Source organism: Cataglyphis hispanica, chromosome 10, assembly GCF_021464435.1.
Source record: "Cataglyphis hispanica isolate Lineage 1 chromosome 10, ULB_Chis1_1.0, whole genome shotgun sequence".
NCBI lineage: Eukaryota > Metazoa > Arthropoda > Insecta > Hymenoptera > Formicidae > Cataglyphis > Cataglyphis hispanica.
Genome location: NC_065963.1, coordinates 7,233,668 through 7,252,081, shown reverse-complemented (window position 1 = coordinate 7,252,081; position 18,414 = coordinate 7,233,668). Strand labels below are relative to the sequence as shown.

The 18,414-nt window shown below is 37.0% G+C and overlaps 3 protein-coding genes across 10 annotated transcripts; 2 read left to right on the top strand and 1 right to left on the bottom strand.

Annotated features, from left to right (window-relative positions):
* Positions 1 to 5: 5 nt before the first annotated feature.
* LOC126852164 (nicastrin) lies at positions 6 to 5,586 on the top strand. Of its 2 annotated transcripts, XR_007687797.1 has the most exons (9): positions 6 to 424; positions 522 to 620; positions 732 to 1,066; positions 1,149 to 1,536; positions 1,647 to 2,046; positions 2,130 to 2,572; positions 2,643 to 2,835; positions 2,908 to 3,058; positions 5,249 to 5,586. XR_007687797.1 is itself a non-coding variant. In XM_050596653.1 (8 exons), the coding sequence occupies exons 1-8, from the start codon at positions 373 to 375 to the stop codon at positions 2,924 to 2,926; spliced, it is 1,929 nt and encodes a 642-aa protein (XP_050452610.1). In that variant the 5' UTR covers positions 6 to 372; the 3' UTR covers positions 2,927 to 3,330. The 2 variants fall into 2 exon arrangements, 1 of the variants encoding a protein (XP_050452610.1); XM_050596653.1 differs by lacking the exon at positions 5,249 to 5,586 and having other exon boundaries at positions 2,908 to 3,330.
* LOC126852169 (homeobox protein PKNOX2-like) lies at positions 4,165 to 13,455 on the bottom strand. 7 transcript variants are annotated; one of them, XM_050596665.1, is made up of 8 exons: positions 13,044 to 13,455; positions 11,055 to 11,134; positions 10,663 to 10,972; positions 10,273 to 10,473; positions 9,739 to 10,030; positions 9,382 to 9,531; positions 9,025 to 9,218; positions 4,165 to 8,922 (listed from the first exon to the last, which is right to left on the bottom strand). In XM_050596665.1, exons 3-8 carry the CDS (start codon positions 10,969 to 10,971, stop codon positions 8,602 to 8,604), a joined length of 1,467 nt encoding a protein of 488 aa, XP_050452622.1. In that variant the 5' UTR covers position 10,972; positions 11,055 to 11,134; positions 13,044 to 13,455; the 3' UTR covers positions 4,165 to 8,601. The 7 variants fall into 7 exon arrangements, with proteins under 7 accessions (XP_050452622.1, XP_050452623.1, XP_050452617.1 ...); XM_050596666.1 differs by lacking the exon at positions 13,044 to 13,455 and adding an exon at positions 11,855 to 11,941; XM_050596660.1 differs by having other exon boundaries at positions 10,663 to 11,134; positions 13,044 to 13,453.
* Positions 13,456 to 14,833: 1,378 nt separating this feature from the next.
* On the top strand, positions 14,834 to 18,067 carry LOC126852168 (leucine-rich repeat neuronal protein 3-like). The gene is made up of 6 exons (XM_050596659.1): positions 14,834 to 15,083; positions 15,267 to 15,538; positions 16,098 to 16,354; positions 16,551 to 16,842; positions 16,919 to 17,077; positions 17,364 to 18,067. Exons 1-6 carry the CDS (start codon positions 14,927 to 14,929, stop codon positions 17,691 to 17,693), a joined length of 1,467 nt encoding a protein of 488 aa, XP_050452616.1. The 5' UTR covers positions 14,834 to 14,926; the 3' UTR covers positions 17,694 to 18,067.
* The last annotated feature ends 347 nt before the right edge of the window (positions 18,068 to 18,414 follow it).

Here is an 18,414-nt window from a genome sequence, read left to right as displayed (position 1 = left end):
GGCTTCTCTCTGATATCAGTTTTTCAAGGTTTGACATAAAATTCTGTTGTCTACGATTTGTTAGAAGTTTTCGTAAAATTTAGATATTAGTTTTCGTTATAGCGTAGTGATATTATCTAATAATAATACACTATATATACTAGAGTGGACGTGAATAAAGGGAAAGATTTTTTATTCAAGCGTTGTAAAAGCAAAAAGCAAGGAATTCTAACCAAACGGATAACCGAACTATTCTAGCCAATGTGAACTTTATCATGACTCACGCGACGTATTATTATTAAAATTCTGTATTCTATATTCGAGATGTATCGTAAGGACAGCAGGTAATATTTGGAAATTACAGCCAACCTCGAGTAAACAATAAGATCAAAAATGGCGATGGAAATGTGGAAGTATATTTTAGCACTTATCATCGTAAATTCTGGTGAATAAAAATTAATTTAATTAATTATTATTTCGTATAAAGATATTTAGTTTCGACATTATTAAAAATAATCACTAATTCAAAAACTAATTTATAGTGGCCACTGAGAGAATTAAGGATATGATCTACATGCCTTTAGATGGTGTAGCTGCTTGTTTCCGAAGACACAATGGCACGCATCAATTTGGATGCTCTTGTAAGAACTGATATTCATTTTTTTACGTTTTGTCGATTTGTAATCTGTATCTTCAATAGAAGCTATTTTATGCTACTTTATAAACAATTATAATATTTCATTTACTTACAGCCAGTAGATCAGGAAGTGTAGGTGTCGTACATCTAATTGAGACAGATGGCGATATTACTTGGATAGAAAAAAGTGCCACTGCTGGTCCATATACTGTAGTCCTTCCATTTGACATGTTTACTAGAAATACACTCATAAGACTTCGAAATACGAATAATATAAATGGAGTGCTATTAACGAGAAATACTAATAAACGCCCACCAACGTATTCACCTGAAGATACGTGTCCAAATCGATATTCTGGTTATAAAAAATGTAATAGCACAAACCCATGGAATTCTGTTGGATCTGCATTGCTCATGGAAGATTGGCCATTTCCCATGTTTTATACAGAGGTTAAATTCATATCTATAAAATTATCAATACAAGTTTAATATATGTATGATACGTTTAATATCAAAAACATGTTCTTTTCAGAATCAAACTGTTTTGGAGGCCATAAAATCTTGTTTTCAGACACATAACGCTCACGATCTCGAAACACAGTATCAGAGATCTCTTTGCGCAATAGAAATGAAATCGTTCATGTATGCTGCTGTTAATTCGGAATCATGTATAAAACGTACTGATTTCAAGTTAAATTTTCATCCGACGACATTTTGCGATCCACTCGGAGACAGAAACATACATTGGCCTTTAGTGCCTCTCAATGAGAATAATAATACAGTAATACTAGTAACGGCGCGATTGGATGCATCATCATTATTCGATGGTATATCACCTGGTGCGGGTAATGTCGTGACAGGACTTGTAACATTGCTTGCTACTGCATACTACTTGAGTCACTTAAATGCTACTATTGATAGTACGTATCAATCTTTCCTATAGAATTGTTAATCTTTAATTGCAATACATGCGATATATATATATATATATATATATATATATATTCATTCCTATTACTATTATATCTAGAAACAAACATTGTATTCTCATTGCTGAACGGAGAGGCATTCGATTACATAGGATCTAGTCGAATGGTATATGACTTGAAGCAGAACAATTTTAATGCTCTCGGTGGAATCAATTTAAACATCGACGACATCAAGAGCGTGATTGAGTTTGGTCAGTTGGGTGGAGGGGAAATATTTCTTCATACTAATGGCGAAGACGATATGATAAATCATTTGCAGAAGGCATTGAACGTGCCGAACAGTGGTGTTTTAAACGGTAGTGTCCCACCTACATCTGTGCAAAGTTTCCTGGAAGCAAAACCGGATCTAACGACTGTTGTTATAAGCAATCACAAGGAAAAGTTTAAGAATCATTATTATAACGGTATCTTAGACGATGCGGAGAGTCTCGGTTTTAACAGGTATTATTATAGCTCTTGTTTGAAATTCTTATGCATATTTTATGTGTTTTGCATTGAGATTCTCATTATGTATCATGTTTTAGCAACGATAGTAGCGCACTTGCATCAGATTTAGAGAAAATTGCTCTTCAGGTCGCTAATGAACTTTACTGGATGGTGACGGGTGAGCAAGACCCAGAGCCCGCTTATCTACCGATATCCGTGAAAGAACTTATCACGAAAATGCTACATTGTTACTTAGAGAGCGCCAAGTGTGATCTATTTCATGCGTCTTCGGCACCTAGTGTTAAATTGATTAATCAGGTCCTGCCATTGTACGTTGGTGTACACAGAGCGCCCAACCCCGCGACAAGTTTGACAGGTCAGCTATTGGCTTTTCTGACTGGTGACTGGCTCTTTGAGACGAATGAAACAACGTGCTACGAAAATCGCCTCGTTTGGATGAGCGGATTCAATTCTACAGGATTATGTATAAATTCGACTGTCAATTATAGCGCAGCTGTAAGTCCTGCGTTTATCATCGATGGTAGGTTACTGCTATTCGCAATTGGTATATCTATTAACGATCTTTCCTAATAGTATATTCTCTGTTATAGGGTATGACATGAAATCGGGAGTTTATTCTACTTGGACAGAATCTATATGGCAAACATTGAGCGTGAGAATGTTTCTTAAACCATCAGCAGCGACAGAACGCTTCAGTATGATTCTGGGTAGCTTAATCGCCGGTACTTCGTTTGTGTTAGTGTGGTTCATCAATAAACGAGCTGATGTTTTATTTAATTCAAGGTTAGTATTAAATTTAAGAAGACTTAAGGATAATTAAATAAATCATATTACACCGATGACGTTCTGCTTTAGGAGAACCGTTGATTGCTAGGGATACGCCGCGGACCACATATCAATGACCAGGTTAGATAATTATCATCAAGATCCAGATGTTCCAATAACTAGCCTTTAACCTTATGTGTGGTGCGCCCTCGGACGATTTTTCTAATTCAAATATTTGCAAGTATGTTACATTATTATCTCATTATCATTATAATCATTTTTATTATTTATCATTGTTTCATATGTGCATTGTGTTCATTGGAAGGAAAGATTATTAATTGATGCGCCCTTAATATTTTCGAAATGTAAGTCACCAGACATATCTTTCCTCTTCTCTGCAATTCTCTCTTTCTATATGATATGGCTCCATCTGTATTGTAAATTAAATGCGTTTACATTTATAAAATTTTATATATACGAGAAAAAAATATAAAGAAGATGATCGAGACGGAAGACTCGATGTATTCAACAGCTTTGTATTTGTGTATATACATATATATATATTTATTAAATCATTGCACTGATAATTTAAAAAACTCCTGTTTCCTCATCGCAGTTATATTGAATTATGATTTAAGAAACGAAAAGTTATATGAAATTAAGTTTTAGCAAAATACATCAAAATAAATTAATTTTGTCATCAATCATATTCAATAATATAAACTGATAAAAAGCCGAAAACTCCTTTTTTTATCTTGCATTAATAAACATACAAGAATACCTCATCTGTATGAATCTTACAGAAAAAATAAAATTTGAGAATATTAAGATTCATAATTATTAATCCATGATTCGAAAAGAGTTCTTTATATTTTACAAAAATTTATGTTATCGAATATACAAATGGTGATATAGAAAAAAATTGATCTATTTCCATGTATTTCTATTAAAAAACTATTAAAAAAAACATTCACATGATTTTTTGCTTCTACAAAAGATTACAAGTTTTGACATAATACTAACGAGTCTACTTTTAATAACGATATAAATTTGTTACTGCAATATTACAAAAAACGGCATATGAAGTCATATATCTTTCTCACTTTTTCACAAAGTGGTTTAGGTTTAGATTTAATCTTTTTAAGATAATAAAAATGCATAATGTTTTTTATTTACATAGCACGAGTATTAAGTCTCGATTTATTTCATATTTTTCTTAATTTTCACTTTGTATATATAGATTTTTATTAAAGCTATGGAATGAAAACATAATGTATATAGAGATATTAATAGTATTAATAAACATTATCTTATACACATGTTACGGTAAGAATAAAAAGGAAATAATGCAAGCGTGATGGCGTTTATTATCGATAACCAACTTATTTAACAGGGTTTTGATGTACATGGGAAAGAAGTATTTAATTTATATATCTATGCTTCCTTTTTTATAGTATACATGTAAGTGTATAATGTTTCTCATTTACGACTTGAAACATGGACAAAGTTAGAAATGGGCCGTTCTTGGAAAAAATTGATTCAGAGATTTCCGAAATATATATATATATATATATATATAATCTTTTTTAATCGTAATCTCTCTCTCAATTCTTATTAGATATAATTAAACTTCATGTCTATAAACTGAATATTTACATTTATTTGGTTTGCTTTATTGGATTTCTGGGTCTTACTTTAAGATGCAATCTCACATTTCAAACACATATGCATAGAACGAGAACGTGCACGAATCAAATGACATTTTTGTTTCATATTATTAAATAAATGTGAAAAAAGTTTAGAATAGAGAGGTTATTCCAAGAAATTAAAAATATGAAGGTTCGATATTTTTACAATAAGAAAATATAATTATGAAACTAATCCGTGTGTCATTGCATAATTATGTTACGCGCATACAAATATTTTAATAACAAGTGACGTACAATTCGCAAGATACTAAGTGCAAATGTAAATTCTTAAATTAGGATTTATTCATAAATTTCGAAAAATCCGCGTCGATGATCACGATTTGTCAATTATTTAATAAACTATTTGTCATTTTGCGTGCCCATTCCTACTTTTGTGTCCTCTTTTTTTTTCTTTAATCTAGTTTTCGATAGATAATTTTCGCATCGACATTTTAATGCGGCAAAAGTGTTTACGTTTTCTAGTATAAAGTATCTATATGCACGCGTCGTAATAATTTTTTTTTTATACGGGAACATCTGTATGCGCGAAGAAAGGAAAAATATTTAAAGTGAAAATATGCCAATAGCGCATATTTTAAATGCCACGCGTTTCGTGACTTTTCGTTTGATCAACGTGCATATGGATAAAAAATCATTTCTACAACGCACGTCCCGACATACGTTCAACCTCTCCTCGGTAAAATTGTTTACGCTCTTTCTTTATTTCTAATTATTTTTTTTAGTATACAAGGATGAAGTAGGAGGCTGGGCACCGCCCACCGAATTATCACAGTCGTCTGGTGCCGCAGCACATACGTATACGTGGTTCAGCCTTACAACCTACCTCTTAATCTATAACGTTATCTTAGAAATTTTATTTATCTCTCGAATACAGTATAGTCCCGTATGACGAGAGAAAGGTGGCGGTTTTGTTAAAGCAATAATATTTGCTAGGAAAACGATTTTTTTTTCTTTCTTCATCTCACATTGGATCGCGTATATTATTGCTTATTACAAACACTCCGGTTGAGCAATATGCAGATCCCTTTGGGGTGCGTTTCCTCGCGAACAAATACTTTTTTCTTTTTTCAAAAAATCGAAAGACGAGATTGATACTTTTTCCCACAAGTTTTAATCTTTATTGTATTGCGGCTGATTGTTTATTATTTTTAAACGGACTGATGTGTCGTACACACGGAGCTATACTGTCAGCTGTCTGCAATTGATAATATCGTTTTACTCGAGTTGTATCGCGTATATTATCAAATACTTATATCATGCGATTACGATATCATAAAAATTGATCGAAGCGACTGAGGCAAAGCTTATGTTGCATACAAAAAATCGATATTTAAAAAAAAATAAAAAAATAAAAGTAACAATGAAAACTAGAGTTCATTCTCAATTCGAACAAGTTGCGAGCTACTATAAATGGAAGCACTCTGTCAATTGGCTATGTACATCAGGAGAGTCAATACATATATAAGAAGAGAATGGAGAGGAACAGGAGAGAAATAATATTTGGCTATATTCTTAAGGCAAACCGTGCGACACTGCAGGCTGCGTCATATGGCATATTTTCCTCTTATGATCGAGTGACTAGTGTTGTTTTGCTTATCGAGAACTAATCCGAGTGAGGAAAACGACGGTGACAATATATTGGCAGAGCTGAGATAAATTAAGCCGAAACGAGAATTCTCCACGATCTGTATTAGTGTTAACATTAAGGGGAAGAACATCTTTCTATTGAAACTGTATCGACTTGGAAGTAATTTTCGCTACGTTATTTTACGTCCAAAAAACTAACAATATAAAATGCCTTAACCACTTGTGTAAAAATCTCGATGGACGGATCGCGCGGAAACGATAGATTGGGAAAGCATAAATGTACATGCGTATATGTGTATCGGGAAGAACAGTATATATACACGAATATATATTTCAGCGAGAACAGCTATAATTTGCGAATTTTCAATATTAAAACTTGCTAGACTCGAAGAAGAAAAGTTCAAAATAAACGAGCATTAAAGTACATGAAGGAAGAATATCTGCCGTTAACAGTAAAACGTAATGATCACATGTAGACAGCTAGTGCGCATAAACATTAATATTATTCTAAAAAAAAAGATGGCATGAATGTATGTCGTCGAATATATCCATTTTTTTCAGTAACAAGAAAAGTATTAACTTCTCTTTTACATATTCGATAATATTTGTTCTTTGTTTCATTTTTCTCTCTCTCTCTCTCTCACTTTCTCTCTCTCTCTTTCTCTCTATCTCACACTATAGTTCCGCATGTAATATGTACAGTAGTAACGTGCAGTATACGCGCGCTCAGGGACGACACTTAGATTTTAAAAATATATAATTGTCATATATTTAATGTAGTATTATATATCATCATTGCGTTGTGTGTTGTGTTGCTGTTTTTATTGTTTTTATTACTAGTATCATTATTATCATTATTTTATAATTATAATTATTATCATTATCAATAGCGTAATAATTATTATCATTATTAGTTATATTTTATTTGTATTATATTATTATTATTATCATGGAGGGACAGCGCTTTGCTATGCCACGACACTGCAGAGCTGAACAAAGACTAAACGCGGAAGTTACCACGCTCTTTAATGGCACGAAAAGTACAATCAATAGTGCATTTCTATGAGTTATGTTCTCATCAAATTTGAAAAGTAAGTATCTTTTATCTTTTTACAAACGATGCGTCTAATCAAATGATTTACAATTATGTACTAATTATCAACGATTCAATTGTCGTTTCATTGTTCGCGTATTGCATTCCATTATACAAGTTATAAAGCAAATTAACAAATTTCTATCTCAGAAGAAGCTTATACACGAACCGTAATTTCAAACGAAAAATATGGGGATTTTGTTGCAACACAAGAATGGCAATTATTATAAGAGGAGCAGTATGAGTATTAGTAATAGCAGTAGCTTTAGTGGTAGCGGAAGCGCGAGTATTAGTAGTAACAGTAGTAGTAATAGTATTGGTAATAATAGTAAAAGTCATATAGTATAGTAATAGTAGTAATAGCATTAATGGAAGGAATAGCAATAGCAGTAGTAATACTATTACTAGTAATAGCAGTACTGTAATAATAGTAATAATAGCGGTGGTTATAGTAATAGCAATAGTAATAGTAGTAGTAGATAGTCAAATAGTCGAAACAGTATTAATTGTAACAATACCAATAATAATATAATAATATTGTTAATGAAGCTAACAGAAGATGAAGATTTGATTTTGTCGTTTTATTATATTTTATAAAATATTAAAGTTTTGTATGTATGTGTATGGCAAAAAACTGACAATAATTGATATTGAGGCAATTAATTATTATTATTTTAAAATGTACAAAAAAGAAAATTTTTACACGCGATATAATTCATCAATGATATATGTTTGAAAATGTACATAACCATTAAAGAAAATCTTTCTACAGTGATTTCTTGTCCGATGAATCATTAATAAGATTACATTTAAATAACATATTTTTCTAATTACATTTTTATAGATGTCATAAATATTATCATGAGGGAGAGACGTACGTTATAAAAAAAAAAATAACTAAACTAATAAAAAATTATGATTTGGAAGAAAAATCAGATTTATCTTACTATTTGCGTGGTTATTCACTTGAATATTGTCATCAAAAATAAATAACATTTCATAGCTTAATGCAAAAGTATCTTTTCGTTTAAATTATATGTATTTAAGTAATAAGCTGCTCTTTCTAGTACCTATTCAATCTCAGTCCTCGTCTCTCGTGTGTTATATATGATAAAGTTAATATTCTCACCACGATATGAACCGAGATTAAAAATTTATCATTTATGACTGATTGTTAGTCATAAAAAAAATTAATAGATTGGGTAGATGACGAATAGACAGTGTCAAATAATCAGAGAGCGTGATAACCTCTACCCACGTATTCTTAACTTTCGCAAGATTAATTACGTATTTGACAGTTAAAGCGATATCTATACCCGAATACCTTAATACTGTAATGAGCAACTGGATTTGAAGGTACCGTAAAGAGGTTGACGTTTCGGTGATCGACAGAGGTCAGTGAAGATCATCTTCATCGCTATCGTTACCGTCTTTCGATCTAGCGGCACCTCCCTCACCGTCGCTAGAACCCGAATCACTTGCCGAGTCTTCGGATTGCCAGCCTGTTTGTTGTTGTTGAGTCGCTTGTTGTTGTACAGCGTGTTTCGAAACCTTGTGACGTTTTCCAGCGCGCGACGCTGCATCCGCACCCGCGCCGTCTAGCATAGGTTGTAGGATCCGTCGACGAGCATTGATAAACCAGTTATTCACTTGTAGCAGTGTTAAATTCGTTTGGCTGGCAATTTGACGCTTTTCATCTTCGGTTGGGTAAGGATGCTGCGATAAATATGCGTGTATCGTAAGATTATAATTAAATGTGTCGAGATTATACGACTATTCTGCACACAATGGTAAATTATCAGGTAAATAAGTACTTACTACTAAATGCTGAAAGAGCCACGTTCGCATAATGCTAGTAGCATGTTTAGGCAAAACACCTCTCTTCTGACGTCCCTTTCTAGCACTACCGTGATTACTCCTATGGTTCCCAGCGTGATTCGAGGCCGCGTTGCTGGCACTTTCCTCCTCGTCCTCGCTCGCCACCGGAGAAGGCGAGCCTGCAACAGTAATGTCTAACCACGATTGACGTGTTTGATATACTCGTAACTTACAAAGTGATAATATAACAGCAATTTGATACGTTGAGAAAAATACGAATAATATTCTTTTTTTGTGCACGCATATATACGTGTATATATGTAGCATGAAACAAAAGAAACACGTTATAATCCTAACCAAAATACTTTTCATCATTAGCATTTTCGACATCCGCGTATTCCGCGTATTCCGCGTTTTCCCGTTCTCGCAACGCGACAAGTCCCCAGTATCCAGCTTCTTCCAAATATACTCTGTTGGAGATAGTTCGTAGATACTCGTTACTGTCATCTATAAATTTTAACCACATTCGCTATAAAAAAGATGCAAGAAGTGCAAATTGTCGAGAAATGTTGATTTATCCTAGGAAAAGAAGAAAAAGGTCGACGGAAAGGAGATAACCGTATCACGATTCGGCCGACCTTACTTTGGCCAGAGCAATAATATTCGATCGACAACGAGTGATATAAAAGAAGCTATTCGACGAATTAGACTCACCTTGACCGAGATACATGTCGTTAACCGGGGCGCATCCATGCGCCCCGATCTGCGAGAGAGGCGTGCTTCCGTGCACCGCGGACGGTGAGAGTGGATCGTCGTGGTCTTGGCTAGCGGATTTGCTCGAGTTGCGCTGGATGGCGGAAGACGACGATCGAACCGGTTGATTATCGTGATTATCGCTCTCTTCTCGCGGATTCGCGCCATCGTTCTCCGCCAGTCCGGAGTCCCCCCGGCTCACTCTGAATCCGTTAGCTCCCGACTCAACATCATTGCCTGTAGATGACAGCACCTGGCAAATATATGTCTCAACTAGCCGTCAGAGAGCAGGGATGGGAATTTTGTAATCATCTCAAGAGATGTACGCTCGTGGCGTGGTATACAAGATCGATTCATCGATTGATGAATCTCGCGATGAAGCGGCGGATTATAACCCTTGCCACTCCCGCGCGTACATCCCTTCGACTATAAGGATATCTACGTTGGTAAGGGGAGTAGACAGACCGGGGGGCGTATATCGGACAAACGTCTAACCTGCAACGGGCTGCTGCCATTGCTGCCACTCGACGGACCCATATCGTGTCCATGGTGGCTGTAGTCGCTGCGTAACAGGTTCTCGCTCTGCATCTTGCCCTTCAGGCATGTAATGTACCTGTTGCAAAAGTCTTTGCACAGCTCCTGCACCTTCTCCAATTCCAGAAGGTGGATGCGCAGCACCTGTATCGCCTTGATCATCTGCAATGTCCGCGAGAGGAACGAGTTTCGATTTTCATTAATGACGATCGTCTTTTCACGCGCGCTTCATTTGTTCCCCGAGTCGCGATCTCGATTCTACTATACAAGCGCATCGAATACTACTAGTAACTAGAGAAACAACTAAAGAACAAAACAAACACTACAAAAAGGCATTTCATTCAGTCTTACCAAACCGTCAATCTCGGGGTCATTGATCAGGAAAGGCTTTCGGTCTCTTTCTTGGTGCTGGACAAAAGCCTGTATATCCATGTTGAAGCTTTCGGACGTGGAGTTGTCCGAGCTCTGGGTCGCCTGTTCGCATCTTTCGAAGAGTAACGCCAGCAACGGGAAGAGCGGATGCTTATATACGGCTCTCTTGTCAGACTCGAACTGGGCCTGATCTTGATGAGTCGTATAATCGGCGACCCCACTCGCAGGGTCCTGATCGTATCCGGGAGTCACCATCGCTAGCGCAACGGCGGTGTTACCCTCTTGCATCCTGTCGCACGTTTTCGCGGATTCGTCACTCTTCTAATCGACATCGATCTTGCCGTCGTCTCTCCTTTTAAGCGTGCTCTTACCTATCATTCCCCCTTGACAATCTTCATTCTCTTCGTTCCCAGATCTCCTCGTCCAAGACCGCTTAATCTGAGACAATGAGCTGAGAAAAGGCAAAATCGCAATCAAATTATCGAGTTATTTTCATCTCTATCGTTATATTGTTCGGCATTAAAAATCGTTCTATATAAATGTTTTTAATTCGTAATGTGAAGTTTTAATGTGTGAGAAACGGAGGAGGGAAATTAAAGCGCAAAAAAAGACAAGGATCAATAAAAAAAAAAAGTAAACGAAGGAGAGAAAAAAAAATATCCTCGCCTCCTGCCGCGCCGCGCGAACAATCGAACGATGCGGCACCGCATTTAAATGTCATCATTAGACAGCATCGGCGCCATCGGCGTTAGGAGCCTCCATCGATTTCGGACGACATATCTCTTTCGACGTGAATAAATAATGCCTCCGGCAAAAAAAAAAAGCAACATTAAACTTTCGGAAAATCGCATATATATTTTCTTCCATTCCCGAGTGAAATATATTCAGATGATGAAAATATTCTAATCCGGTTTTCTTAGAATACAAATAATGCGATGCATATCCGAGAATTCAATTTAAAAAAAAAAAAGGAAATAGATACAATTCTAAAGTGAGATAAAAGATATTTATCACTAAAGTGAGATCGTTATTCGGATTCGCCTCGTCATTCTCTGAAGAGCCGAGAAACTCTCGAGCGCGAGTTTCATTTAATCTTATCATGAGCTAATCGAGAAAAAAAAAATAAGAAAAAAAACAAGTGTTTATTTTTTATTACGCGTTTCCATTGTACATCGATTGCGAAGCCACGTGTCTATTCTCGCTACGCAGAAATCGGCGGAGGAGACGCGGCGCCCGGCACCGTGTTTACTACCCGTCGATCAACGACTGAGGCCTAACCTCTCTCTCTCTCTCTCTCTCTCTCTCTCTACTTCGTCAAGTTGCGCGCGATCTACGCAACTCGACGTCCCGCGCACAAGCGAGGTAAAAAAAGTCATATAGTCAAAACACACGCCCTACGGATGTTACACTCGCGGAAGCGGAGACCGCACCTCCCCTCCTCGCCTCGTCTCTCTTCCCAACTTGTCATTTCTCGTTCGATAACTAATAAGGATAATCTCTCTCGCTCTCTCTCTCTCTCTCTCTCTCTCCTTCTAGGACCGTCGCGAGAGGAATCTGAACGATGCGTTTCTCGTAACTATTACATTTAAACGAGATCTCGGAAGAATCAACGAGTATGTCGCAAGAGTATGATTAAACGTACATGAAAAAATCATCAGCTGACTCGAAATAGGTTCTATCGTAACATCTGTGCCGACTCATATAACAAACAAGATCGCTCGGAAGCTATTCGTCGTTTCTCATACAAAAATGTCGAACGACATGAAGGCTGATTATATACGAAGCGATACATTCGACGTATACATATTCATGTTTATTTACACACGTTCCTAGAAATTCGAAAATGAAAATTCTTCATCGTGCCTCGTGTCATTTTCTACATTATCCGAAAGAGAGAAGGAGGACGAGAATTAAATTTGAATAAAAACATCGCGAGTTAAAGTGCTACATCATAAGCGGACGTCAGCGACGCAACAATATCCCGCGAGGAAGATGCTATCTTTTAACGATAGATTAAAGGGCACAACTCGGTACAATTTTGATTACCAAACAAATCCTCGGATCTCTATCTGACAATGAGAATGTGCATTTGTAGTGGCGACGATCCCGGGAGAAGAACGAAACGCGAGGACGACGATGGCGAGAGGGCTCGCGACCGACACGCGCGATTCGAAAATCCCTTCGAAAAAAATGGGCGTTCACTGGCCGCACGCGTAAAGGGGATAGAGAGATTTGCCGAGAAAACGAACAAACGGGCGAACCTAACCTCCTCGCGGATGAAACGACGGGAGAGCGAGATTCGCCGATGAATCTCGAAATTCGAGTCGAATGGGATCGGGTAAATATCGCCGTTATCTTACCGTGACAGATGGTGAGAGATCCAGCTGCGATCCTCGGCACTCTTGGCGCGATACGTCGCCGCGCGCGCGTGCCCGCGTTCGCCTTGTTTTATTTTATCGCAACTTTACGATGCGATGCGATATCGAACCGTCACACAGGAGTCGCGAGAGCGACTCGAGCACTTTTGGTTTCCTCTCGGCTTACTACACGTGCCCTGGGAACGACGACGTCCGTCTCGTGGACGTCCACTCGCCGGTTCGCACGCCGGTGTCGTTCGCGAAACTCGTGTGTTTACCCACGCTTATTCTCTGTTCACGTAGACGATAAATTCAAGTAACCGGACATTTTTCAACGCACGACCGTCCGTCCACCCCGTCCGCCTCCTTCCACCGTCTCGTCTTTTGTGACGTCACCGATTCAATACTTTTCGCGAAGGTTTCTCGCTACCGCGGCGGCGGCGCTCTATCGAGATGCCGCCTGTTGTGCGACAGATGGCGCCACGCGTGTCCCGCATTCCTGTATACGTTTCGAATTCACTTCACCTTGAACATATTGCGTTATTTTCATGGTATTTCATTCCATTTTACTTTATCTTCACTTTCTTCTCTGTTTCCGCGTATCTAATTAAGCAAAAGATAATTCGTGATAAAGAGGAACCAAGACTTTGACATGTTTAAATTTGTGGATTCCGAACAATATGATTAGATATATTAGCTTATAGCTGGATATATCAGTTGTTATTTATATGGTAGGTATATGTATTAATAAAAATGAATAATTAGCATTTTATACAAAAAATATAGCTATAATCAATGATTTTTTTTTCTGAAGATATATTAATGAAATGCGCAACATGTATTACATTAAAATTTTTAAGAGGCAAGAAAGTCGAGCTAAAACTTTATTTTATAATTATTAAAGCGTAAAATTGTCATTCTATTAAGAGAGATTGATACTTCATGAAATATGTGTTTTCTTTTATATATACATTTTTTTTCGTACGATTTTCGATGACAGACGGTAAGTTCATCAATTGTCTCGTGTTCCACGAAGTTGCTGAAGATGCCACTGATAATCATTTTGACATTGAAGCGCCACTTTTTCTCACCAATCGATCGCCACTTTAACGGACTGCGATTTCAATTGGCGATTAATTACTCGAAAGAATCATCTTTCAAAAGTATATGTAACCCCCTTAGATATTTCACCAATAGATTTTTCGCTTTGCTTATCATATATGTAAGAAATATTTTTAATTTCTATTACACAAGATATTTACCGATATATAAAATAATAAACAATAGTAAACAATAGTTGCTTTTCCATTTGCACTCAAGTGATACTGTGTCACTCAGTTATGTGAGTATTTTACACTCAGATAAAATGTCAATTGTTCATTGAGTAAAAGGAACGCGCAAGTGATATTGCAGATTCATAACCTTACTTTTCCATGTGAGTCTATTAGACTTACTAAAGCACACGGTGGTCTCGATCGTGTGCAGAAACTCAGTTGAATCCTCACTTTCTCAGCTTCAAAAAGAATTGCATTCAACTGAGTTATGACGTCACAAGTGAGAATTATCCGAGTTTTGATGTAAATGGAAAGCAACTGATAAGTTACATGTTTAGGAAATCTAGCGATTTCAAATTTAGATTCTATACTTTATGAATAAATGGCATGATTTGCGCTGTTATAAAAATATAAAATCACCGCTTTACGACTTGGATATTATCGAGAAAAGAGCTATTTCCCTCACCTGCCTCGAGCGATGAGTAATTATCGAGCATTATCTTATCACTATACTTTGTTATCGTACGCAAAGATGCGTAGATACGGTTGGGCCAGTTTCAGTTAACGCCGTTTAACGAGAGAACTTACAGTTATCATCCTTCCGCTATAAGGATGAATTTCCAAATATCGATTCCTCTGCTCGCGCTATTTCTTCTGGCAAAGTGCGAGAACACTGTTACAAAAAATTTGACTGCAGATGCGAATGACAATGAGATTGAAAATTCTACGCCGGAACCAGCGAGCTTATGCACCATGTGCGCTTGTACAGGTAGTCGAAACGTCAAAATTTTGTTATTCAAGATTTTGTTTCATATGACATTTAATAAAATAATATTTCATCTTATGCGCTTCAAGTATAATGAAAGCTTGTTTTAAATTGCCTCGCGATGCTAAAAGAAATTAATAATTATATAATTATGATAATAATATTAAAAACGTTACATGTGTTTAGATGGCAATGTAAACTGCAGTAATCGAAATTTGAAAAATCACCTTGAGGACAGACAGTGGGTGAACGTAACGGCTAAAGAGATTTCGTTCGAGCAAAATCGCTTGATACACGTCACGCCTTTCCCAATGATAATCGTCAATAAGATAATTCTCAGAAAAAATCAAATCATCACGATCGATCGTCACGCTTTTAAGGAGCTCATTAATCTTACCGAATTGGATTTGAGTAATAACCAGATCACGTCAGAACAGCTACGGCCGCATATTTTCGAGGTAACGAGAGATAGTATCGCGAGTTAATACATTAATATCGGGAAGAGACGAACGTAGTTTTCGTCTGATCATGATTCATCGATTAGCAAGAAATACTCTTTGACGAAAACTTTTAATTTTAATTATAAATTTTATGTTTAGATGTATGATTTCATTGTTCTGAATAGCAGTGAAATTTTCTTCATTTTTTCTCCGATTAGATTTTAAAAATATATCGTCAACAAGTATATAAATTATTTATTCAGTCGAAAATAGTAAACTTGATGCTTCTTTTGCATTCGGCTTAAATTGATAAAGTAAATTCATGAGAAATTTATGAAATCAAAAATCCTCCTAAATTCTTCAGATCTGGTAAGATAATATTTAGTTTTAGAATCAAAGTTTTCAATAGAAATAAAGCTGATAAAAATGTTGCAATTATATTTATTTTTATGCTGCAATAGATCATTTAATTATTTTATCAATTGAAAAAACTTCGAAAAAACTTCTGTCCTTGTCTTCTATTCTTTCCCGTCTTTCTATCCGTTTATCCTAGACAAGCTTATTATTTCCGTTTTAGGGTCAGTTCAAACCAGAAGCGTATGAGCCTTTACCGTTAAAAGTATTGAACCTAGCTAATAACATACTCCACTGGTTGCATCAGAGTGTATTCGAGCACATCACCGACATCGAAGTGTTGAATCTCTCCGGGAATCCTTTTGGCGTATTCGACTATCGTACATCTATAGCTATCAGTAGCTTATCGTACTTGCGGGAATTAGATATCAGTTATTGCCAGTTGAAGGAACTACCAAATCTTCAATTTCATAATGCCAAGTAAGAAATACGAAGACGCGTAGTTTCATTACATCAGAAAGAGAGAGAGAGAGAGAGAGAGAGAGAGAGAGAGAGACTGTGTACATATGTGTGTGTGTGTGTGTGTGTGTGTCGTAGTTTTTTTTTATTTTGTAAAACCAGTATCTTTAAATATGAACATTTCTCAAGATTTTACTATTTCTTTTCTTGATTGTAGATATTTAAAGAGACTAAATTTAGCCGGCAACGAGCTCGGAGTTTTGCCCAGTCCTTTAGAGGAAGCCGGAGCCTTGGAATACCTGAGTTTAGACGATAATCCGATACATATTATCGATAGTGCGAACGCTTTTCCCAACTTGACGAAACTACGGGAGCTCAGTCTGTGCAACATGCCAAGTTTGACGATGATTAGAAATGGCGGCTTATCAGCATTAATCGGCCTCGAAGATCTCCGCGTGCGAAACTGCAAGAAATTGGAAATGATCGGGGAATACGCGATTGCGATTTCGGTATATCGAACTTAATTAATCGGAAAGAAATATATGCGATAAATTAATAACATGAAGATTATCTGCAATTTTGTAGACAGGTGAAGGGATGTCGTGGCCGTTGGTAAAGAAACTGGATCTATCGTCTAACGCGTTACGAATCTTGCCGATGTTACTCCTCGACAGATGGGACAGACTCGAAGAATTGCATCTGATGCACAATCCTTGGAGTTGCGATTGTCGCAATCAATATCTGGTGAGTCCCGACGGAATCGAAAATAAAATCTTTTTAAACGCACGCCAAGTATCAATACAAACTTATCTAAAAAAAAAGCAATTATTAAACATTATTGCGATTAAAAATATAAATGTGATTAATTCAAAATACTGATCTTATGCAATGAATTTATAATTGACTCTAAGCGATCGCGAAAAAAATCGACAGAGGAAGAGAAGTGTTTTTATCATTGCTGGATACCTAAACTAATTTTTACGTGAAAAAATTGAATTCGACGATTAAGATAAATCTTTTTCGCTCATAGATCAGAACCATATTGCCGGAGTACGCGGCTAAACAGAAAGCGACGGCCGAAGTAAACGAGCTCACCTGTTCCGCGCCGCCGGAACACGCGGGTAAGACTCTCGCTTCCCTGGCCGGACGACATCTACGCTGCTTAGATCTGTACGACGCGCGACCAGAGAAGGACGCCGCGATACTCGTAGGGATGCTGATCGGCCTACTCATTGCCATTCCGGTCGGCATGGCGCTCTTCATCTTCTGGCGACGCGGCTTCTTCTTCTGCGATTCGCAGGGTCCCGCCAGTTTCTCGCGCGCCTTTTATAAGCGCGCTTCCAACGACGATGATATTTGATAACCCCACATATCCATTAATATGTTAAGGTAGATAAAAAAAATCTCTTTGTTATATTTTTTTAAACATTAATGGACGCAAGATGCGATTATATTCATTATCAAACAGCAGCGAAATTCGTAGTACATATGACATGTATATGTATTGAAAATATCTAGTCTAGTCTAACAATATAGTTTTTTCAAATATCTTTTATATATATTTTCTTAGGCTATAAATCTCTCAATCACATCGAGAGAGCGCATATATATATATATATATATATATATATATATATATATATATATATATATGTACATTCCGTTCTAATGAGCGCATTAGTGAAACGCGTAGAGTTTATTATGGCTTTATGTAATAAACAATCTGAAAATCAATGCGTGCCGCTCTTTTCCATCTAACGAGTCCCCGGAGGATCCACGAGAGCTAGGTAAAAGGACGTGTCTCGAGCCTCCGTCGAAACTTCGGACACGATGGATTTTCGGCTTTACAAGCGAGCTAGCTGGAGGGCGGCTCTGCCACAGTAGTATAGAGAGGGGAAGGGAGCTACGGGATGAGGGCGAGGTGACGCGACGCCGAGCGGACGGATGGACACGCGCCGGTAACGCAATTACCGCGACGTTAATTTACTCAATAATCGCAGGAGCAACCCCGTCTAAATGTCGACACGCGTCCCTCGAACCCTAATCATACCCCGGCTCTCGTCGTCGTCGCGATAGTACGA

Coding starts and splice junctions, on each gene's coding strand:
- LOC126852164 (XM_050596653.1), top strand. CDS start 373: ATGGCGATGGAAATGTGGAAGTATATTTTAGCACTTATCATCGTAAAT. Junction 621..731: donor GCATCAATTTGGATGCTCTT/GTAAGAACTGAT, acceptor ATTTACTTACAG/CCAGTAGATCAGGAAGTGTA. Junction 1,537..1,646: donor CTTAAATGCTACTATTGATA/GTACGTATCAAT, acceptor TATTATATCTAG/AAACAAACATTGTATTCTCA.
- LOC126852169 (XM_050596665.1), bottom strand. CDS start 10,971: ATGCAAGAGGGTAACACCGCCGTTGCGCTAGCGATGGTGACTCCCGGA. Junction 10,031..10,272: donor ATGGCAGCAGCCCGTTGCAG/GTTAGACGTTTG, acceptor TATATTTGCCAG/GTGCTGTCATCTACAGGCAA. Junction 9,219..9,381: donor TAATGATGAAAAGTATTTTG/GTTAGGATTATA, acceptor AATCGTGGTTAG/ACATTACTGTTGCAGGCTCG.
- LOC126852168 (XM_050596659.1), top strand. CDS start 14,927: ATGAATTTCCAAATATCGATTCCTCTGCTCGCGCTATTTCTTCTGGCA. Junction 15,539..16,097: donor TACGGCCGCATATTTTCGAG/GTAACGAGAGAT, acceptor TTTCCGTTTTAG/GGTCAGTTCAAACCAGAAGC. Junction 16,355..16,550: donor CTTCAATTTCATAATGCCAA/GTAAGAAATACG, acceptor TCTTGATTGTAG/ATATTTAAAGAGACTAAATT.